General features: G+C 45.4%; 1 protein-coding gene across 3 annotated transcripts in view; it reads left to right on the forward strand.

Moving 5' to 3' along the window:
* SLC24A1 (solute carrier family 24 member 1) overlaps positions 1–23937 on the forward strand; it is a 46908-nt gene that overhangs the window by 5112 nt on the left and 17859 nt on the right. Inside the window, exons 1-5 of one of the 3 annotated variants that reach the window (XM_064361457.1) lie at positions 3052–3195; positions 4680–4720; positions 5339–7352; positions 21000–21053; positions 22488–22596. In XM_064361457.1, coding sequence (XP_064217527.1) covers positions 5469–7352; positions 21000–21053; positions 22488–22596 — 2047 coding nt within the window. In that variant the 5' untranslated portion in view covers positions 3052–3195; positions 4680–4720; positions 5339–5468. Of the gene's footprint in view, positions 1–3051; positions 3196–4679; positions 4721–5338; positions 7353–20999; positions 21054–22487; positions 22597–23937 lie in introns of those variants that run through there. The other 2 variants (XM_064361456.1, XM_064361458.1) reach the window with 2 other exon arrangements.

Below are 23937 nucleotides of genomic sequence, written 5' to 3' on the forward strand. Positions count from 1 at the left end.
TAGGCCCCTGGCACCTCCAGAAGGGCACTTTGCTGTAAGGATGAAATCCTGTCTCTGAGCTGCACTCAGTGTAACAAACAAACAAGATATGGCTAGAACCATATCTGAGACCACATCTCCCTGTCTCAGATATAGTTCTAGCCACTGGCTTGGAAAGATATGTAATAGGATGTTTGGGGACTTATTTTGCTGTTTTCCACCAGTTACAACTGTACAGCCACTTTTAATCCTACAAACAATATAATATGCACAAATAAAACAATATAAACCAAAGGCCTTAGGCTGTGACATTGTACAGGTTGGACAGAACAAAGTACTTTTCCACAGATTCTCTAGCTGTTACTCTAACAGTAGTTCCATGAGGAAGCTTGTCTTTCCTGGTTCCATAAATGAGGAACCTGAGGAAGAGATACCTCAGGCTTGCTCCTCGTCAGGCTTGTTACTTTATTAGAGGTTGCAAAGCAGTACCTATAGGTTAAATTCAGCCCTTAGACTCATTTGTTTGCTCCTTAATATTTTTAATTGTTTGACATTGGAATGCCTATCTGTGGGTCATTTATTATCTGTCCAGACATAGCTCCCAGCACTCCCCAATTACTTAGAAAACCATTGATGTAACTTATTTTTATCTACCCAGGACCCAAAGGCATTAAAATTTGCAACCCATCAATGCTTGCTGTTTGCCAGATTTAAAAAAAAAAAAAAAGAAAGAAAATTTGCAACCCTTTCAAATCTTTTATACTTTCTACCGTACAACTGTAGAGTCAGTTTCAACTCCTGATGTAGGCCCAGAAATAAGCCAGCCTTAGCTACAAACCCTCCAAGTCAGATGAAAAGTCTCGTTCCCTCTTTCTGTTTTAATAAAAGGTAGGAAAGGTCTAGAGCTCTGGAGGGCAAGGAGAGGCCTCCTTGCTGTCTTGCCAAATCTCTAATATCCGCCTTCCTCACCTCTTTATTTTATTGTGAGAGTCAGAGCCAGATCTGCCCCATCTGTTCTTCCATCGTGGTCCAGGAGAGGGTATAAAATGAGACAGTTCTGTAGAGCAAAGCAGATCAGCTTCCCCTTCTTGGTGGTGCTGGCCATTCTCCAGCCATTTGCTCTCGAAAGGTCATGAGCCTTTTGAATGGGCATTCCTCACTCCATCCATGTATAGTTCAGAGGCCCCATCTCTGAGCATCTTCCTCACTGGGTTATACTTTTTCAGCCTGTCAACAAATATATTTATTTATTAAATACATTTATTGTGTGCCAGGCACTATTCTGGGCTCTGGGGATTCAGTGGTGAATAAGACAGGCAAGCTCCCTGTCTTCTTGGAGTTCACCCCCTAGTAAGAGTTGTACACATTAATCAGGTGATTGCACAAATAAATATACAGTAGAATGTTGTAACAGTGAAATGTATGGAGACCTGCTGACCCCTCTATCACTATCGGACTGTAATATCTAAAAGCAGAACAACAACAATAGTACCCAGCACTGTTAATATGTTTACAAATTAATTAATCCCCACAACAACCCTATCAAGCAGGTGATGTCATTATCATCCTCATTTTACAGGATGAGAGATTTATAGCCACTGAGAAGTTAAATAACTTGTCCACACTCACATGGCTAGTACAGAGAATGCTTCCCTTCTTGGTTGAGCAGCCAAATTTCCTACAGCGTGCTGAATTTCAAAATGTGCCAGAATTCCTTGATAATAAGACAGAAGAAACTGGGTTTACCCCCAGCAGGTAGGATTTAGGTTAGACACCAGGAAGAACTCCTTGGCAACATTTATGAACATCTGAGAGAAAGGAATCACTTTTCTGAGGATTTCCTTCTCTCCTGAATTTTTTATATTGAGTAAATAACATTGTAAAAATAGAGGAGTTATTTCAGAAAAAAAGATCCACTCATAATTCTACTTTGTGAATTATGTTCCTTTTTTCATCCTTCTGGGCCAGATTGAGACTGTGCTACACAGTGGCATGAAAAGAGAAGGAACTAAATTTGGTTCTGCCCACAGCAGCATAAAGGCAAGGACTTAAAACTTGCAGACCTCAGGCCCCAGCCCCAGGCTGCCAACATCCAGAGTGACCCCAACATACCCAGAGGTGAAGCCAGCTCTTCTACAGTGGGTGGGCACTCCTGTGGGCTTCAGCAGAGGGAGCTGGTGATCTTGCTGTTCCAGGCCACTCAATGTGAAGCGGGGCAGAGGTGAGGCTGTGAGGAATTACCTGCTATTTCAGATGAAAGTAACCCAAAGCATCATGCACCCAGATACTCTTGGCGGAAACAGGGAAAGGAGAAAGGGGCAGTCAGTAAATATCAGGCTGAGTTAGCTGAACGATTGAAATGGCTTCCAGATGAATGGTTAGGATCATGAGATCCCCACTACATTACCCCACTCCTACTTTGATGAGCTTCAAGTCATGGGCTGGAGGCGTAGGGAGCTCAGGGTGCCAACTCCTCAGGTATCATGGGATGTCCCAGCCTGCTCTGGGGAGATCCATTAGTGCCCTCTAGACCAAGGATTTCCTTTAGGCCTAATAAAATAGATTTCATGTATAAAATGCTTTGAAGTTTGCCTGGTGTTTTCTCTATAATCTTTGTTTTTTATTTTGATTCTCCCATTCACCTTACAGATAGGTAGGACAGTTATTATCCCCACATTTACTCTTAGATTACATTAGAATCACACAGTACCAAGTCGAGCCAAGTGCTAACTGAGGCCTTCTGATCTCTTAAGCCCCAGGCACTTTCCCTTGGTTTCCTCAGAGAGCCTTCTGAATCTTTCCGAAGCTTTTCAATATTTAAGCACGGAAACCCTAGACCACCTCTCATTCTCATAGCTTAGAAACAGGTTTGAGAAATCTCCCAGGTTCCTCCATTGACTTTGTGGGCCCAGAGCAAGCCCATCTGTGTCCCTGGTGGAAGGCCCACTCTCTCAGGCTTGATCAGACGCACTGGGTCCCAGAACTTGTACAATGCCCTGATAAGCTTCTTAGAAGAGGTGGTATTAGCCACGATCGGATATTCTTCCCCTGAGCTGCCCTTCACACCCGACCCTGCCTTGAATTAGGATTCCGTAGGAGAGCTGGGGGCACAGAATGGGGTGTTCCCTGCTGTCCAGCTTCAGATCCACTCTTTGAGGTCTTGGATTCTGACAAATTTCCAGAGCTGAGAAGATACCCAGATGTCGAGGTCTGAAGGTAAATGATGTAATTAGGTAGGAGGGATCAGCTGGAGTGCCAGCTCAGCTCTGTTACGTAACACAGTAACATCAGAAAGAGAGAGACCCTCTGAAATTTCTGATGGGGATATGAGTGGACTTGCTACAAAGTGTTGAGTTCATGGCAAGGATCAGGGGGCTGCAGGGAGATAGTGGAAAGAAAATTATAGAAATCAGGGACAAAGAAGGAAGTTCACTTATTCTTCTCCTTTTGCTTGTCCCTCTCCTGCTTTTTAAGACAATTATATTTGCATCTCCAGTTAGTGTGGCATGCAAGAAAGAAAGGGGTGTTAGGAGGTGCATCTGCTCAGCTACTCACTAGCTGTGTAATATTAAGCAAGTCACATCTCCTCTCTGGACCTCAGTGTGTTCATATCTCAGACGAGGAGTTGTACCAGATAGATTCCATGAGTTACTCAGCTCACTGCTAATATATCATATGCAAAACCAATCATTTCCAGTTATTGTTTTATAGTAATTTGTGAACATTAATTAGAGATTTAATAAATACTTGGGCTAGGTCTTAACACCCTTCTTTATAAAAGGATTCTTTGAGGGCCTTTCATGTTCTTCCCTCCTTCGTTCTTGTATAAAACTAGCCTTTCTGTTCAGTGCTTTTCTTTTTTATTTTTTCTTTGAGACAGAGTCTTGCTCTGTCACCCAGGCTGGAGTGCACTGGCATGATCTTGATTCACTGCAACCTTCGCCTGCCAGGTGCAAGCAATTCTGTCTCTGCCTCCCGAGTAGCTGGGATTACAGGCATGCGCCAACATGCCTGGCTAACTTTTGTATTTTTAGTAGAGATGGGGTTTCACCATGTTGGCCAGGCTGGTCTTGAACTCCTGACCTCAAATGATCTGCCCACCTCAGCCTCCCAAAGTTCTGGGATTGGATTCCAGGAGTGAGCCACCATGCCTGACTTATTCAAAGCTTTTCCTATGTTTTTACTGTCTCAACATTCCTGTGACACTGTTATTATTAACATTCTAATTTAATTAAAAATATTGTAGGCCGGGCGCAGTGGCTCATGCCTGTAATCCCAGCACTTTGGGAGGCTGAGGTGGGTAGATTTTGAGGTCAGGAGTTCAAGACAAGCGTGGCCAATGTGGTGAAAACCCATCTCTACTAAATATAAAAAATTAGCTGGACATGGTGGTGCGTGCCTGTAATCCCAGCTACTCGGAAGGCTGAGGCAGGAGAATTGCTTGAACTGGGACCCAGGAGGCAGAGGTTGCAGTGAGCCAAGATCATGCCACTGCACTCCAGCCTGGGTTACAGAGTGAGACTCCATCTCAGAAAAAAAAAAAAAAATTGTAACATGCGTATGATACAAAGGTCAGACTAACAGAATATACAGTGAAAATAAGTTGTCTTCTGACCTTTGATCCTCAGTTTCCCTTCCCTAGATGTCCTTCCAGAGATTACCTTTGCATAACTAATATATATGGTATGCCCGTTTCACAGATGAGGCATCAAGGCTCAGCCTGTCCAGGATGACACAGCTGGTAAGCAGCAGAACAGGGAGGCTACTCCATTCCCCAGGATCCTCCCACCATGCCACATTCTTTGGGAAGCTCTATAACATTAACTTTTAAGCTTTGTCCACTCTGGATGGTGGAATTGTTTTGAGTCAGTCCAAAAAAATACATGGAGCCTTAATGTCCCTGGCAGTGCCCTCCACTGCTGCCTCTTTTTGTCTGTAGCTTAAAACCGTATCTCCCTATCTCCTTCCTGCCTTTGATAAGGTGAGAGCTGTGGCCTAGCACCAACTGTGGATGACTGAGCTCCCAGCATCTTAGGCTTGGACTTGAAGAGTACTGGCAGACCTTTTGCTAAGGTCCCAGGGAGGACTTGGTAGACTCCACAGAGCACCCAAGCCCCAGCTCAGGAACCTGGGCTGCTGTCATGCCTACATAGTACATAGGACCCCTAGGTACTTTTTCTCTTAAGAGTAGGCATTTTCCCCTGGAGCAGGGGGCAGGAGTAGTTTACTTTAGCAGAGACCCAATACATGACAGTTTTGTGTCCCTAGGGCTTCTGTTATCACTTTTTTTCATATGAGGGTGTTATGGATCTCAGATCTCCTCTTAGTGGTAAATAATCTCTTTTTTTTCCCCATCTAGGTTTGTGGATACCCCCTGGTTGGGCTTCATGGAGAAATCTTCTTTGATCACTAACCTGAATCTCAGAGTAGCCTCCATCTTTTCATGGACAGAATGAGAGGCCTTCTGTAACCAGATACAACTGGCCACCATGAGGAAATTGATCAGGATGGGGCCTCAAGAGAGGCGGTTACTCCGGACAAAGCGGCTTCATTGGAGTCGCCTCCTCTTCCTACTGGGAATGTTGATCATAGGTTCTACCTATCAGCACCTTAGGAGACCCCGGGGCCTTTCCTCATTGTGGGCAGCAGTCTCTTCTCATCAGCCTGTGAAACTGGCCAGCCGGGACCTCCCCAGTGAAGAGATGATGATGGTGAGCAGTGACCCTCCAAAACCTAGCTCTGAAATTGGGGGTGAGATGCTGGTACCTCAAGCCTCAGTAGGGAGTGATGAAGCCACACTGAGCATAACAGTGGAGAATATCCCCAATATGCCTAAAAGAACAGCCAAGATGATCTCAACAACAACAAAGAATAACTACAGCCCAACAGCAGCAGGTACAGAAAGAAGGAAGGAAAACACCCCAACATTCAGTAGAACACTGACTTACTACACAACAACTTCAAGCAGACAAATAGTAAAAAAATATACCCCTACAACCAGGGGAGAAATGAAGAGCTACAGCCCAACTCAAGTCAGCGAAAAGGTGAAGTACACTCCTTCTCCACATGGTAGAAGAGTAAGCACTTATGCTCCATCCACATTCATGACAATGGAAACAAGCCATGCAATCACCCCCAGGACAACAGTGAAGGACAGTGACATTATGGCAACCTATAAAATACTGGAAACCAACTCTCGTAAGAGAATGGAGGAAACCACCCCAACCACTCTCAAGGGACTGGTTGATAGCACCCCACCTTATCTGACACATGAGGTAGAAACAAACGTTTTGACTTCTCCAAGGAACGTCGTGGAAAAAAACAACCTGACTCCCCCGAGAAGAATGGAAAATAACAGCTCAACCCATCCCTGGGGGTTAGTGGGAAAGAACAACCTGATGACTCAGGAAACAGTCCTGGCGCATACCCCAGCCACCTCTGAGGGGCAGGTGACAATAAGCACCATGACAGGCAGCAGTCCAGCAGAAACCAAAGCCTCCACTGCTGCCGGGAGTGTTAGGAATCCCTCACCCAGGACCAGTGTATCAGCCATCGAAACAGCCCCAGCCACAGTCTGGAGGTTGGCAAAGAAACCTTCCACAGCACCCAGCATCTCAGCAACCCCCATGGTCAGGGCAAAGCTGACCACGCAGGTCCATCACTGTGTGGTTGTGAAACCAACCCCAGCCATGCCCACCACTCTCTCCCCAAGCCTCGTAACGGCCCTGCTCCCAGAGGAGCTCAGTCCCAGTCCCTCAGTGCTGCCTTCTAGCTTGCCAGACCTCCACCCCAAGGGAGAGTACCCCCCAGATTTGTTCAGTGTGGAGGAACGGCGGCAGGGCTGGGTGGTCCTGCACATTTTCGGCATGATGTATGTGTTTGTGGCCTTGGCCATTGTTTGTGACGAGTACTTTGTTCCAGCCCTGGGTGTCATCACAGACAAGCTGCAGATCTCCGAGGATGTGGCAGGCGCCACATTCATGGCTGCTGGAGGCTCCGCCCCCGAGCTCTTCACTTCCCTCATCGGTGTCTTCATTTCCCACAGCAACGTGGGCATCGGTACCATTGTGGGCTCTGCTGTGTTCAACATTCTCTTTGTCATTGGCACTTGTTCCCTCTTCTCCCGAGAGATCCTCCACCTCACCTGGTGGCCCTTATTCCGTGATGTCTCATTCTACATCCTTGACCTGATAATGCTCATCCTCTTCTTCCTGGACAGCCTCATTGCCTGGTGGGAGAGCCTGCTGCTGCTGCTGGCCTATACCTTCTATGTGTTCACCATGAAGTGGAACAAGCACATCGAGGTCTGGGTGAAGGAGCAGCTCAGCAGGAGGTCAGCAGCCAAGGTCATGGCCTTAGGAAACCTCAGCAAGGTAAGGACAAATTGGCTCAGGCTTCTCTAACCCCTTTGAGATGAAAGGATTTGGCGAAGCCAGGGACTGCAGAGGTGTTGGATCAGCCCTCAAGAGATGAATGCTCTGGTTCCCTTACTATTTATTCAACATTTATAAAGTACCTATTCTCTGCCAGGCACTGTGCTAGGGCCTTTGTAAGCATGACATTGGCTCAACCCTAATCACCCTATAAACTGGTTATATTATGATCCCCATTTGCAGGAGAAGAAACCGAAGCCTAAAGAAGTTAAACCACATGTTCAAGGTCACACAGCAAATAGGCAGTGCAGCCAAGATTTGAGCTCAGGTTGGTGTGACCAGGTGTTTGGAAATGACATTTGAGTTGGGTTTTGGAGAATGTCCAAGAAGATGCCAGACAGGGAAAAATGATAATCTCTTCCATGTGCATGGTGTTCAGGGTTTAGCTAGCACCCTCATTTTCATTTAATCCTGTTAGTTCACATTCCAGACTTGGAGGGGCTGATGGCTTGGATGGGGTCTGAGAAGAAGGAGGGTTTTATATTTTTGTTTTGTTTTGAAAAATATTAGAGAAGATGGGAGCTCTACTCATGCACTGGCAAGCTAGCCCTGGGGGCAGAGCCATCTCTCTGTGCTCACTGGAGACCAGACACCAGGAGCACCAATCCTGGGGTTTTTTCCCGACCCATAAGTTCCTTTCCAAGAACTTCTCTGCCCACTTGAGGGACCTTCCTATTAAATTAATTGGATGATTCAATAACCGGGAAGATTATTAACTGCAGAAGTGATTTCTGAAAATTCATTCCAAAATTTTTTGGGTTTTCTTGGGTTGGGAGTAACTGGGACTACAGGCACATACCACCACACTCGGATCATTCCCAGTTTTTTGTTCATTGAGACTCTAAAGTGAGGGTACCATAGGGAGCACAGACCCCACTTCTCTCTTCCTCCTAAAGCATGAGTTTGGGTAAGGGTTGGCTCACAGCCTGCCTATTCCAGGTCTCAGAGAAGCTGCTGGTGTGAGCATAATTTTGCATGCAGAGTTGATGGACTTAGCTACTTAATCCAGAGCAGTTTTGATGAGTGAGCAGGATGGAGAGCAAACAGCAACGTGTCTGTGAGATACATAAGGCAAGGGAGATTAAATGCATTTCCTTTAGATTTTTTAGATAACATGTTGTTCTGGCCAAAGCATAGAACAGAGAGCCAGGAAAACTGGGTTCTAATCTGATTCTGCCTCTAATGAATTATGTCACCATAGACAGGTCCTTTGCCCTCTCTAGGAGAAATGGCAGAGTCCAACTAATCACTGAAAGGTCCTGTCTGACTCTAACATTGTATGATAATGTCCTGCATCCAAGTGAGTTCAGTTCTGTCAGGACCCAGCACAATGGTTATTTGTCTGATCTGGTCAACTGAGTTCCTATTGTGTCATTTGCAGATGGTCCAAAAAGTAGAAATATCCTGCCCAGGGTCATACAGCCAGCAGATATTAGAACTGGAATGGGAACCCAGTCTCCTAACTCCTCATTCAGTGCTATTTCCCACCAGACTATCCGCCAGAAGCCAAAGGCTTAAAAAAGAAAGAGAGGCTTAGAGCATTACATAATTTAATACAAGGAAACAGGAACCTCCTTCTTAATGCATTTCTTAGGGCAGGTCTTGCTAAGTTTTCAGGGGTGGCCATGAAATCCTGGTATTCTCCTCTGAAGAAAGCACCTAATACTTTGGTGTACAACAGGCCAGCAGTTTCCAAAGTGCCTCTGACTTGCTTCCCAGTCCCTCATAGTAATTCTGCTTTTATTTAGACTCTACAAACTCTGAACTTTCCATTTGATCTGAGCTAGATCATCAAAGCAAAGCTTGCCGGACAAATGAAGCATAATCATGATTTCAAAAGAGAATCAAGGGTTTAGTAGCAGTTCCTTGCCAACCAGTAAGCACGGTGATGCTCTGTTCTTATTTGTTGAAATAGATCCAGTATGGTTTTTTTTTTAAGAGACAGGGTCTCAAAACAAAACAAAACAAAAAAAGAGAGACAGGGTCTTGTTCTGTTGCCCAGGCTGCAATGCACTGGTGCACTCATAGCTCACTGCAGCCTGAAACTCCTGGACTCAAGCAATCTCCACCTCAGCCTCCCTAGTAGCAGAGACTATAGGCATGTGCCACCACGCCCAGCTAATTTTTAATATTTTGTAGGAGGGCCTCACCATGTTACCCAGGCTGGTCTCAAACTCCTGGTCTTAAGTGATCCTCCCGCCTCAGCTTCCCAAAGTGCTGAAGTTACAGGCACAAACCACCACCTGGCCCCATTGGCATTTTTAAAATGTCATTAACCCTTCAAAGACACCTTATTTCCCTTTAATGAGATCATAAGTCTGGTCACATCAGTCTTATCACTGACACTAAATGGGGAAATAATTTTTCTATCTCCTAAAGGGCCAAGCCCCGTCTCTTGTTCTGAGAAGTTCCTTAAGTATTTAGTTCAGTTTCCTCAGGGAACCCTAAAAGTTCCAGAACTCCAGTTTAGTGAGACAAAGGAGTCAGAGTGAGAATCCATGCTTATGGAGAGCCTATTCCACACATACATTGTCTTAACAATTTCTCATAAAACCATACAAGGAATAGTTTACCTTCATCTTGCAGATGAGGACACTGAGGCTCAGAAAGGACAATTAACTCAGCCAAAGTTACACAGCTACTTGGCGATCCTTACCATTGATTATGAATCACAGTATCTGGGTTTTAAGCCAGGTTCCACTGCTGACTATTCCCGTTACCCCAGGCAAGACAGTGCAATACAACAAACCATTATTATTAAGTTAAATGGAAGGCAGTATGGGAAATAAAAAGATTGTATCCAGTAGGGACAAGCCTAGAGAAAATTAACTGCAATGAAGTGAACCCTGTGCAAAGTGCTACAAAGTCACTTTGCTTTTCAAACAGGCCTTGGGTTGCTCATCTGTAAAGTGAATGGATGAGCTATGCAGAAGTTGGCAAAGTTTTTCTGTAAAGGGCCAAACAGTAAATATTTTAGGATTTATGAGCCATATAGTCTCTGTCACAGCTACTGACTCTATCCTTGTAGTGTGAAGGCAGCTACAGATAATAAATAAACTAATTGAAATGGCCACGTGGTATTTTACTAAGCGCAACATGCTTGCAGGTGTTCTCCTACCTGAACAGCTTGGAGACTTAGAATCAGCAGAGAACAATTTTCTTACTAGATATTCACCCACCTGATAGCTGTTGAGTTTCTGAGCTGAAGGATTTTTCACTTTACTTTTTATTCTGCCCTAAGTATCTAGAATCAGGATAAAGGTGTTTTAGTAGTGATTCTAATCAGAATTTACTTAAGAATATTCCCAGAAAAAAAATAAAGGACTTAGTATTGGACATATACAGTAATTATTTTAGAGTCTCACTTTTGACACTGGCTGAAAAAAATTCACAACTAAAACTATTTTGGACAACACTGTCAGATTGACATATATTGGTTCGAGGATGCCTTTTATGGCCCCAATAAGGAAATGCGAAATGTTTGCATAGTTATCAACACAGTCTAACTTAGCTCTCTCTCTGAAACTTAGTTTTCAAGTATACTTGGTTTCAAACCTCTTAATGTATTTGTTCTGGCCAAAAATGATAGATCTCTGACCTGCCTTGACCATGCATAGTCACAGAAAGCCAACAGACAGCAAAGCGGAGGCGCTAGGCTGGCTGAAAAGCCTTATTGGTATTTGAAGGACAGCAGGGGCTGTTCTTTACACTTAACTAGATTAGCCAGGAAGCACCAGCCATCTGCACGAGGTGCATGATTAGCAAGACAGTCTTGTGGAAAGCCAATGGCAAAAAGGGGTGCAAAGCAGAGAAAGAGCTTAGTTGGGGCTCCTTTGGACGCTCCATACCCACTCTTCCCTCTAGAATACTCCTGGGGAAAAGTCCACCATTCCCTCCTAAATGCACTGGGGACTATTTTCATCCTGGAGGGATTTTTTTATTGATTTATTTTTGAGACAAGGTCTTGCTCTGTTGCCCAGGCTAGAGTGCAGTGGCGCAAGCATGATTCACTACAGCCTTGACCTCCCAGACTCAAGCAGTCGCCCTCCCCAGCCTCCTGAGTAGCTAGGACTACACGTGCATGCCAACACACTCAGCTAATTTTAAAAACTTTTTGTAGAGAAGGTAAGGGGAGGTGGAGGGAAGGCTGGGGGGTGTCTCACTATGTTACTTAGGCTGGTCTCAAACTCCTAGCCTCAAGCAATCCTTCCACTCTAACCTCCCAAAGTGTTCAGATTACAGGTGTGAACCACCACACCTGGTCCCTGGCAGGATTTTTAAAATTAAACCAATCAACAAGGCCTCAAACAGTCAAACCTGGTGCCTCGTTAGGGTCTGGTCCTCCCGTTTCTTGTCAGGGTTGGCATTTAGCCTAAGGGCTCCTATCATGACCTGTAGAGCTAGCTGCCTGCTTTGGAAGCAACGGGCTGTGCACAGGAAGCAGCCACTGAGGCCCCTTCTGCCTCTGTGGATCCTGCCCACTAGACTCTAAAGAACTCACTCTGCTCCCAAAGGACCCATCCTAGCTTGGGCTAAGGTGTTCCCTTCTTCAACTCTTTGAATAATAATCAGCTTCCCTCTAATTGTCAGGAAAAGATGGTAAGAGTAGAATGCTCAATTTTAAGGTTTCTCTTCATAAAATTTTCTTAAGTTTTTGGCCAGGCACAGTGGCTCATGCCTGTAATCCCAGCACTTTGGGAGGCTGAGGCAGAGGATTACTTGAGGCCAGGAGTTCAAGACCAGCCTGGCCAACATGGTGAAACCCCATTTCTTTCTTTTTTTTTTTCAGACGGATTCTTGCTCTGTTGCCCAGGCTGGAGTGCAGTGGCACAACCTCAGCTCACTGCAACCTCTGCCTCCCGGGTTCCAACAATTCTCCTGTCTCAACCTCCTGAGTAGCTGGGATTACAGGTGCACGCCACAATACCTGGCTAATTTTTGTATTTTTAGTAGAGACAGAGTTTCACCAGTCTCTACTAAATGTTGGCCAGACTGGTCTTGAACCCCTGACCTCGTGATCTGCCCTCCTGGGCCTCCCAAAGTGCTGGGATTACAGGCGTGAGCCACTGCACCCGGTTGGTGAAACCCCATTTCTACTAAAAATACAAAAATTCGCTGGGCTTGGTGGCATGCACCTGTAATTGCATCTCCTTAGGAGGCAGAGGTAGGAGAATTGCTTGAACCCAGAGGGCAAAGGTTGCAGTGAGCAGAGATCACACCACTGCACTCCGGCCTGGGCAACAGAGCAAGACTCTGTCTCAAACAAAACAAAACAAAAACGTAACCACAATAATTAAAAAAAAAACAAAAAACTTAAGCTTTCAATGTTCACCTGCTAGTGGGTGCTAATGGATGACAAAATGGATGCATAAGAAACAAATATTAACAGAAAAACTGAAACATCTGATCACGTCTAGGTAACAGCTTGTTGTTTTCATGAATATGTGTAAGCTTGTAGTTGAGATTTTACTTGCATTCATACAACCCAGTAATATTTCCTTCTAGTGCATATGATGGGATTAATATGAAATTAGATATTCATGGTGTTCTACAAAGAACAAAATTTCTAAATGCTCTGCCACCTGAATTAATTGGAAATATACAACCAACAGAATTTTTTTTTTAGTTTTGGGGAGTGGACATATGGATGATAAACAAGTATAATAAACTAAGATGTTAATCTCAGAGTATGATAAGTGCTGTAAAGGAAATAAACAGCATGTGATAGAGAGTGATTGTAAATAATAGTGGGCCCCCTTTAGTGAGGGAGAGTAGTGGAGGTCTCTTGGAGGAGAATTTCAAGTAGACATCTGCAGAATGAGAAAGGAAACCACCCCATGGTCCGTGACAAGAATTCCTGGAAGATGGAACAGCATTTGCAAAAGCTCAGAGCGGGAAAGAGAGCTTGGCATATTAGAGGAAAGAATGGAGGCCCGTGTGGTTAGTGAGTAATAGGGAGAGGGGTACAGAATACCACTGGAGAAGACGGTGGGAGCTATTAGGTTGGTGCAAAAGTAATCACAGTTTTTGCCCTTTTTTTTTTTAAAGACGGAGTTTTGCTCTTTTTTTTATTACCTGGCAACTTTCATTTAAAAAGGTAAAATGCCCATTTTCTTTTTTTGAGACAGAGTCTTACTCTTGCTCAGGCTGAAGTATAGTGGCACAATTTCAGCTCACTGCAACCTCTGCCTCCTGGGTTCAAGTGATTCTCCTGCCTCAGCCTCCCAAGTAGCTGTGATTACAGGCACCCTCCACCACGCCCAGCTAATTTTTGTATTTTTAGTAGAGATGGGGTTTCTCCACATTGGCCAGGCTGGTCTCAAACCCCTGACCTCAAGCGATTCACCCACTTCAGCCTCCCAAAGTGTTAGGATTACAGGCGTGAGCCACCATGCCTGGCAAGACAATTTTGCTCTTGTTGTCCAGTCTGGAGTGCAATGGCACGATCTCAGCTTGCTGCAACCTCCGCCTCCCAGGTACAAGCGATTCTCATGCCTCAGCCGCCTGAGTAGCTGATATTACAGGTGCCCACCACCACGCCCAGCTAATTTTTTGTATTTTTAGTAGAGACAGGGTTTCACCATGTTGGCCAGGCTGGTCTCGAACTCCTGATATCAGGTGATCCACCCACCTCAGCCTCCCAAAGGGTTGGGATTACAGGCATGAGCCACTGCGTCTGGCTACTTTTGCTTTTAAATGGCAAAAACCGTGATTACTTGTGCACCAACCTGATACTCCATGCAGGGCCCTATGCATCAGATACAGAGTTTGGATTTTATTTTAAGCTCAACGGGCGAATGAAGTAATGAGTAGCCGCTGAGTAGAGAATGAATTGTAGGTGTGCAAGATTGGAGCAGGGAATCCAGTTAGGAGGCTGTTGTAGGCTGTTTTTATATATATATATATATATGTTTTTATATATATATATTTATATAAATTTATATATATATATGTATGTATTTGTGAATGTTTTAAGACAATCATCTGGACTTGGTGTGAAGTGGATATGGAGGGTGAGAGAATCAGGAAAGTCAAGGATGCTGCTGAGTTTTTTGGATTGAGCAGCAGCGTGGATGGTAGTGCCATCCACTGAGAAAGAAGAATAGGTTTAGGGAGACTCAAGAGTTCCCACTTTGGAATAGTGAGTTTGGATGCTTAGATCACTTCTAAGTAGGTATATCTGGGAGGCAGTGGCACAAATGAGGCTGAAGCCCAGAAACAAAGTCTGGGCTGGAAGGAAACAGAAAATTGTGAATCACCAATGAATGTATGGTAATTAAAATCAAGGACTGACTGATGCTACTCTGAAAGACAGATAGATAGTCTGGGAGTAATCCCTCAAGAACTCCAACATTCATTCAGCAAACATTCATTGAACATCTTCGTATGAAGCCTGTGATAGGCCGGCATCTGGTGATAAATAAAGCACAGTTTCAGCTCTCAAGGAGCTTAGCCTAATGGAGGAGGTGGAGCTGATCTAAGTTTTGTGGAGCCTGATACTCATTAAGAAAAAGAATATAAAACTGTTGCTACAAAATTAGGTGCAAGCCTTGGATGGGATTTGTGTAGGAGAGTGATGAGCCCTGAAGCTTAAGCTTCATCATCTCCATGGTAAATCCTTCTCAGAGGGGAAGATAGATAAGTAAAGCAGTAGTTCCACTATCATGTGTAATGGTATAGGTAAATGCTGAGGGAGTTAGTACTGCAGAGAGCAGACATCTTAACAGACCAGAGGGTCAGGGAAGGCTTCCTAGGGGAGGGGATCCTTAGCTGAATCTTGAAGTACAAGCAGGAATTCACTGACTGTACAAGGGGTAGGGCATCTCATAGACGTGTGCAAAAACCAGAGAAATGAGAGAGTGAGAAGAGACTGTAGCCAATAGCTGCATACAGTTGCTGAGCCCTGGAAATGTGGCTAGTCCAGTTTGAGATGTGCTATGAGTTTAACATATATACCAGTTTCAAAGGTTTAGTCTGAAGATGTAAAACACTCCAATATCTGTAATATTAATTACATGTTGAAATTATATTTCAGGCATATTGGGTTAAATAAAGTGTATTATTAAAATTAATTTCACGGCTGGGTGCAGTGGCTCACTCCTGTAATCCCAGCATTTTGGGAGGCTGAGGTGGGTGGATCACCTGAGATCAGGAGTTCGAGACCAGCCTGGCCAACATGGTGAAACCCCATCTCTACTAAAAATACAAAAATTAGCCAGATATGATGGCATGCACCTGTAATCTCAGCTACTCAGGAGACTGAAGCAGGAGAATTGCTTGAACCTGGGAGGCAGAGGTTGCAGAGAGCCGATATCGTGCCACTGCACTCCAGCCTGGGCGACAGAGTGAGACTCTGTCCCAAAAAAAAAACAAACAAAAAACTAATTTCACTCTTTTAAAAAATGTGGCTACTAAAAAATTAAAATTAAATATATGGGTTGCATTATATTTCTATTGGACAATACTGGACTGCAAGTAAGCAGGCAGCTGTGCTAAGTTAGGGAGTTTGGACTCTCACTGGGTGACAGTGGGGCTCCAGTGTATCAGGGAGGGTCATGATGCACTTTGCTCAGAAACTCACTCTGGCGGAGGGGTGGTGAGTGTACCAGAAGAGGAACAGATTAGAAGTCAGGAGTCTGTGCAGGACTGTAGGCAGGAGAGTGCAGAGACAAGGCGAAATGTAAGAACTCTCAGCAACAAGGTCTGACAGCTAATTGGGTGTGGGCTGTGAGGAAGAGGGAGGAATTTGGGTAGACTTCTGGGTTTCCAAGATAGACAAATGGAGTGGATTGTGGTGCAATACTGTATTCAGTGAAAGGCTAAAGTGAAGTGTGCCCTACCTGAGAGAAGCTGGGTGAAGGCAGGGCTCAGACCAGGGATTCAGTGAATATTTGTTGAATTAATGTTTAAAAAAATAACAGACTAACGTGTGGTTCAGAAAATGTGTTACGGATGGTCGAGAAGAAGAATTGCTGTATCAGTGGGAAATAGCAAATGGAGGTCAGGAGGACAAGCCTGCCAGGGGGTACCATGGTTTGCCAGCTGAAGTTCCTATAAACAACTGCAAAGGATCCCATTGCTCATCCTCAGCAAGAGGCATGAAGACATCCTGTTCTGGTTACTTCAGCCTCTTGCTAATTGTTGTAAGGAGAAGAAGGTGGGGGTGACTAGGCTGAAGAAAGAGTAGAGAGGATGTGATGTGAGAGGCAAATGTGTTTGTGAAAAGGGCATGTTCAGAAAGCACCTACTTGCCAGTGCTGTTACTCATAAAGCACATCAGCCACACCCAAATGTGGACAAACATTCATGTTCATTTGCCTGAAATGTCAATAATTTGAAAATAGAGCCATTAGGTAATATAGATTTGAATGCATTTCCTTATTTATGCTTGGAAAAATAAATGGGATTTAGTAAAACAAAATCAAAAGCACCCCCACCCACCAAAAAAAAAAAAAAAGCTCTGAATGGAGGCGAGATCAGGGTTGTAAACAAAAAGAAAAAAGAGAGAGAAAAGAAGACAGAGTTCTTTCATCATCTTTGTGAGTATGGGTAAGTGATGGAAACATTTGGCATCTCAGTTTTCTCATCTATCAAAATAGCTACAATAATATGAGTGTTGTCTATTTCACAGAGTTGGTCATATTGAATAAGAAAATGGAAGTGAAAGGCTTCAGAAAGCTAGAAATGCATACTGAAGGTATTTTGGCTTTAATAAATCTGAATGGCAGAGAAACCATTAGGGATGTGCACCATGGAGCATGTTCAGTCACATGGGGCAAAGATCAGTCTCTCCTACCTCTTGGTGTACAGAACCATCCACCCCAGAGTGTAGACTGGACCCTTACAGTTCTTTGCCTCTAAAGAGAACTCTTGGCCAGGCGAGGTGGTCCCAACCTGTAATCCCAGCACTTTGGGAGCCCAAGGTGGGCAGATCATGAGGTGAGCAGATCGAGACTATCCTGGCCAACATGGTGAAACCTTGTCTCTACTAAAAATACAAAAATTAGCTGGGTGTGGTGGTGCATACCTGTAGTCCCAGCTACTCGGGAGGCTGAGGCAGGAGAATCAGTTGAACCCAGGATTCGGAGGTTGCAGTGAGCCGAGATCACGCCACTGCACTCCAGCCTGGGCGACAGAGCGAGACTCCATCTTAAAAAAAAAAAAAAAAAAGAACTCTTTGGGTGAGAGTTGGATGTGAGAAATAGTGAGATGGCTGGGCCAATGGGGTCATGTGTTATGAAAGAGTTGGGAGGATTTGTTAAAATGCACAGCGTCCCCTTCATATGCAGATTTTTTATGCTCTGTTTCATTCATTTTTATGTTCATTCATTCATTTAGCAATGTGTATTCTACCTACTTCAGAAAGCTTCCTTGACCATCCCAGCACAGCACCTATCTGTGGCTTTTATTTCAGGAACCACCTTCTTCTTTGTCATGCATCTGTGTTATCATTGGTCTCAATTTCTTTCTGAACACAGAATCCATGTCCTAAACATCTTTGTATCCCTAAAGCCACCAGAATAGCACCACATAAATAGTATAGCAGGTTCTCCGCAAATAAAAACCGAATGAGTGAATAAGTTGGAGGGATAGGTGAATGGCCCTAGATCAAGCACTATTTTCTTTTTCTTTTTTTTTGAGATGGAGTTTCGCTCTTGTTACCCAGGCTGGAGTGCAATGGCGCGATCTCGGCTCACCGCAACCTCCACCTCCTGGGTTCAGGCAATTCTCCTGCCTCAGCCTCCTGAGTAGCTGGGATTACAGGCACGCGCCACCGTGCCCAGCTAATTTTTTGTATTTTTAGTAGAGACAGGGTTTCACCATGTTGACCGGGATGGTCTTGATCTCTTGACCTCGTGATCCACCCACCTCGGCCTCCCAAAGTGCTGGGATTACAGGTGTGAGACACCGCGCCCGGCGATCAAGCACTATTTTCTATATTTTCTGAGAAGGTAAAGATGATTGCTGAGGGCAGCCATTTGTGATCCTGCTGCTTAAAGATAACACTAAAGGCTGGGTGTGCTGGCTCACACCTGTGATCCCATCACTTTGTAGGGGTGAAGGAGGAGGTCTGTTGGTCTCCCAGGAGTTCAAGACCAGCCTGGACAACATAGAGAAACCTGGTCTATACAAAAAAAAAACAAAAAACAAAATTAGCTGGTCACTCACACCTGTAATACCAGCATTTTGGAAGGCAGAGGTGGGTGCGTCACTTGAGCACAGGAGTTGGAGACCAGCTTGGGCAACATGGTGAAACCCCAGCTCTACAAAAAATACAAAAATTAGCCGGGTATGCTGGTACATGCCTGTAGTCCCAGCTACTTGGGAGGCTGAGGTGGGAAGATCGCTTGAGCATGGGAGGTCAAGGCCGCAATGAGTCATGATTGTGCTACTCCACTCCAGCCAGGGCAACAGAGCAAGACTCTGTCTCAAAAAATAATAAGGCTGAGCTGAGTGGCTCATACCTGTAATCCCAGCACTTTGGGAGGCTGAGGTGGGTGGATCAACTGAGGTCAGGAGTTCAAGACCAGCCTGGCCAATGTGGTGAAACCCCATCTCTATTAAAAATACAAAATTTGCTGGATATGGTGGCACACACCTGTAAACCCAGCTGCTTGGGAGGCTGAGGCACAAAAATCACTTGAACCTGGGAGATGGAGGCTGCAATGAGCCAACATTGCACCACTGCACTTCAGCCTGGGTGACAGAGTGATACTCTGTCTCAAAACAACAAAATAATAATAATAATAAAACAAAAGCACTAAAGGTCACTTGGAGTGTCTACTCATTCAGCTTACCTTTACCAAGCATCTACTGTGCTCAGTAAACACTGTGCCACAAGGAAGGGAAACAGAGATGACTGTAAGTTCACTGCATGGCAAAAAAAGAAAGCATGTAGAGTCTACATGTAGCTGGTAGACAATTAATGCATGCGAAACGTTAAACAGTGCTTTTTTTTTTTTAAGTTCAAATTGCCTTACAAGGTTGTGAGTGTGAAGTGGCAAGCTAATGGTTCAGATGGTAAATCCTATAGGCTTAATGCTTCTTCATCTTGGATTGTCTAGGGCTGTCCCACTTCCCAGCTGGCGGCCCCATAGTTTTCCCAAAACGCTAGCACTTACCTGAGCACACAGCTGATTTTAGTATCACAGAATGTGCTCACTGTTATACAGCTTTCCAGGAGAGAGGTATTGTAGTGAGCTGAAGGGAGGTTGGGAGGGGGCTTGGAAGGAGCATTTAGGAAAGCTTCGTACAAGAATTCATCCTGAATTTTTTTGAAAAATGGATAAGATTTGAGTAGGCAGAAAGAATGGAGAGGGCATTTTAGGCAGAAGGAAAAGGCATGAACAAGGGAACAAGAGTTAGAATCGATTAAGTTTTTTTTTTTTTGAGACGGAATTTTGCTCTTGTTACCCAGGCTGGAGTGCAATGGCGCGATCTCGGCTCACCGCAACCTCCGCCTCCTGGGTTCAGGCAATTCTCCTGCCTCAGCCTCCTGAGTAGCTGGGACTACAGTCATGCGCCACCATGCCCAGCTAATTTTTTGTATTTTTAGTAGAGATGGGGTTTCACCATGTTGACCAGGATGGTCTCGATCTCTTGACCTCGTGATCCACCCGCCTCGGCCTCCCAAAGTGCTGGGATTACAGGCGTGAGCCACCGCGCCCAGCCCGATTAAGTGTATTTAGAAGACAGTTCATTTTCTTTTTTTTTTTTTTTTTTTTTTTTTTTTTTTTTTTTTTTTGAGACGGAGTTTCGCTCTTGTTACCCAGGCTGGAGTGCAATGGCGCGATCTCGGCTCACTGCAACCTCCGCCTCCTGGGTTCAGGCAATTCTCCTGCCTCAGCCTCCTGAGTAGCTGGGATTACAGGCACGCGCCACCATGCCCAGCTAGTTTTTTGTATTTTTAGTAGAGACGGGGTTTCACCATGTTGACCAGGATGGTCTCGATCTCTTGACCTCGTGATCCACCCGCCTCGGCCTCCCAAAGTGCTGGGATCATTTTCATTTATTCATTCATTTAATAAATATTGATTGAGCCCTTGCTAAGTTCTAGGCAGTGTTATGCTGGCCACACAGTGGTAAATAAAATAGTCTACCTTCAAGATGCTAGTGGGGCAGTCATCTTATTTCCACAAATAAATTGGGGAAAGTGCTGTGAAGGAAAAGAACAGAGGTCTATAAAAGAGAATTATACTTAGCTTCCCAGAGGAAGGTGACACTTAATTGGAGACGTGAAGCCTGAGGAGGGAAAGAGCATTATGGATGGGGGAGTGGGGTTGGGGTGAGTAACCCTGTGATGAGGGTTTTGAGGTGGGCGAAGAGGATGGCACATTTCAGAAACCCAAAGACAGTGCCACTGGACTGTGGTGAGTGGACATATTTGATCAGGGTACCGCATTGCAGGCTGAAGCCAGATAGAAAGATCAGACTGGAGGGATGGGACGTGTTGAAACATTTTCTGAGACCAGGTTATCTCAGAGTGTGTTTCTGTATTTCAACCTGAGGCCTTCCCTGGAGAGAGGGATGTAGGGAGAGAGTAAGGGTCTTACCACAACATCTCATGACTCCTCTCCCTGTTTGCAGCCAGGCGATGGGGCCGTTGCAGTGGATGAGCTACCGGATAACAACAAACTGAAGGTGGGTGCCGTATGGAATCTGCCCAGTGGGGACACTGCAGGGTCTCAGCGTATAGTCACAGGCCCAGGGTTCTGTGGCCCTGAGCTAGGGATCCTGGCTGTGCTCAGGCCTAGGAAGCTCCTGGGAACACTGCCAGGGTGAGGCAAGGAAGGAGGGGGCTCCTTTGCTGAGAAACTCTCACCTCCAGATGGCCTTTGAGGAGGTGCTGGTTTGGGAGCTAAGTCTGGAATGTTACAGCCCACTCTGCCATTAGCTTGCTGTGTGACCTTGGGCTTCAGATTCTGCATCTGTAAAATGACTGTTTGGACTAGATAAACTCAAGTCCTAGTGTACAGCCCAAATTAATAAGCCAAATTAATTGATATAAGCCAACTTGATTAATTGATATAAGCCAAATTACCTCTGGCTTTGGGATGCTCCAGAACTAACAGAAAGATAGCAGAGTCACTGGAGGGGGCAGGAGTCTCAGGGTCTCAGCTGTTTATAGCCTATGAAGTATCTGGAAAGAATTATGGGGAACTTTGAAAGCAGTTCCAAACCTAACCTAAAGAGCCTCCTCCATCCAAAGAAAATCTCTAGACTTGTGGTGAAGTACTGTGTCACCACAGCCACTAGATGGCAGAAGACTTCAGATCCAGAGGAATGAGGGGGAAGAAAGGAGTGAGAAAGAAGAGGAGGAGGGAAAGAGGGAGGACTCAGCAAGTGTGGAAGTGTTGTCTTTGGATGTTCTATTGTAAATCAGATGATATTTCTATGTGTGTCACTATGAATAAGTGTCACATCTGTGTCTGTACAGTATAGATGTGTGTGTATGTGTGTACCTGTGAAGGTCTCCAAGCACATAGGGAAAAAACAAACACACAAAAACAAAACAAAAAACTGATGTGGGAATCAGAAGACCTGGATACTACTCTGTTTCATTTACTTCCCGCATGACCTTGGCTAAGCCTCCTAGCTTCTTTGAGTTTTAATTTCCCTTTCCATAGATGGGGATCACAGCTTTGCTTATCTCTGGGAGTGGGGCAATGATAAAACCTGATAATGCTCTTTGTGGACTGTAAAGGGCTGTAGCCATGTGTGGTAGCACTGTCTGTGTGGTATGTGTGGTTGAGGGAGTGTTCCTGAGGGTGTACTTGCAGGGATGTGTAAACCCTTGGTAATATGGTATCCTTAATACACTGGGTCCGCTCCCTGTGGAGACCTTGGGAAATTGTTCAGTACATAGAACAAAATAGTCCTGGAGGAGCTGAGGGGAGGCTGAGAAAGAAAGCAGTGTAGCTCTCCTGGTTGGAGGTGGAGGAAGAGGGGAGGTCAGGATAAAGCATCTGTGCTTTCTCCCTGATCTTTATGGGAAAGAGGCAAGGTTAGTGATGCCCTTGTGTGGTTCCTCCCCTGTCTTGGACAGGGGCCCACTGAGGGTCTCCTCTTTCTCAGCTCCCATCCTTGCTGACCCGAGGGAGCAGCTCGACCTCTCTGCACAACAGCACCATCCGCAGCACCATCTACCAGCTCATGCTCCACAGCCTGGACCCCCTGAGGGAAGGTAAGCAAGACCTCCCTAGACCCCCATATCTGTCCCATCCACTCCTTCCCTCCTGTAGCTGGAGAAGAACTGGGACCTGAAAATCCAAGAGGCAGTGAGGAGGGAGCGGAAAGAGAGAATAAGCAGAGGAAAGAGTGGGTAGTAAAAGTCAGACAGTCTGGGAAAGAGGGTAGAGACCAAGACAGGGGTCTCACCAAGAGAGGGCAACAAGGAACATGAAAGCGAAGGTCCACACCCCACTACTTCCCTGCCTCTGTCCCTTCTTATAAAATGAAGGTGTTAACCTGCAGTTAGGCTGTGAGTACCATGTGCTCTGCACAGGGTTGCGTTGGGGCTGCCCTGCAAAGCCCACTGCCCAGGAGTCAGCTCCAGTGTTCCATGGAGAGTGTCTAGCCAGGCAGGTTGGCCCAGGCTGACTGGCCTGGGCTGCTTCTAGGGACATCGCTTCTAGGGTCCCAAAGCCCAGAAGTTCTTAGTGGCACTTCCTTTTGCTTTATATTCAACTCTGGAGTCCTAGGAAACCTGTTAACTCCTCCTCCAGTCAGGAATCCTGAAGGACACCCTGGAAACTGCCAGGAGCCTTCTAGGGGTGATGAGGGTGACAGCAGGGCCTAAAGTACAGTGGGAGGCTGTTGTCCAATTTGACAAACAGTGGCAGTGGCTGAGATTCTCACTATCCACCTTACCAAATCCTGCCTTCTGCTTCTCTTCCCAAAATAGTTGCGCGATGCATCTCAGACCCCTAAAGGGCACCTCTCAGTTACTTTCCTGCTCTCCTTGAGCCCCGTTGTCTCTGGGGCTCTGGTGCAGAACCAGAGCCCAGCCAGGAGACCCATCAAGGAAAGGCTTGCCTTTGGACAAAAGCCAAGGGCTTGGACTGCAGTTGGGCAGGAGGGCTGAGGGCCAAGCTGAATATGACACCACAGAATGATCCATTGAGTCCCAGGGAGCACTCTGACTGACCTTTCTGGCTCAAGGACAAATTTTGGGGGCTCAGAATTTTCTTTAGACTCTGAAGTCCTTTCAGAGACAATATTGGGTTGTCAGTTGTTTAAAAAAAAAAAAAAAATACCAGCTGGTCGCAGTGGCTCACACCTGTAATCCTAGCATTTTGGGAGGCCGAGGTGGGTGGATTGCCTGAGCTCAGGAGTTCAAGACCAGCCTGGGCAACACAGTGAAACCCCGTCTCTACTAAAATACAAAAAAATTAGCCAGGCGTAGTGGCGGGTACCTGTAATCCCAGCTACTTGGGAGGCTGAGACAGGAGAATCGCTTGAACCTAGGAGGTGGAGGTTATAGTGAGCCGAGATCGTGCCACTGCACTCCAGCCTAGGCAACAGA

Source organism: Aotus nancymaae, unplaced genomic scaffold (genome assembly GCF_030222135.1).
Source record: "Aotus nancymaae isolate 86718 unplaced genomic scaffold, 86718_ANA_hifiasm-v0.15.2.pri h1tg000041l, whole genome shotgun sequence".
Classification (NCBI taxonomy): Eukaryota; Metazoa; Chordata; class Mammalia; order Primates; family Aotidae; genus Aotus; species Aotus nancymaae.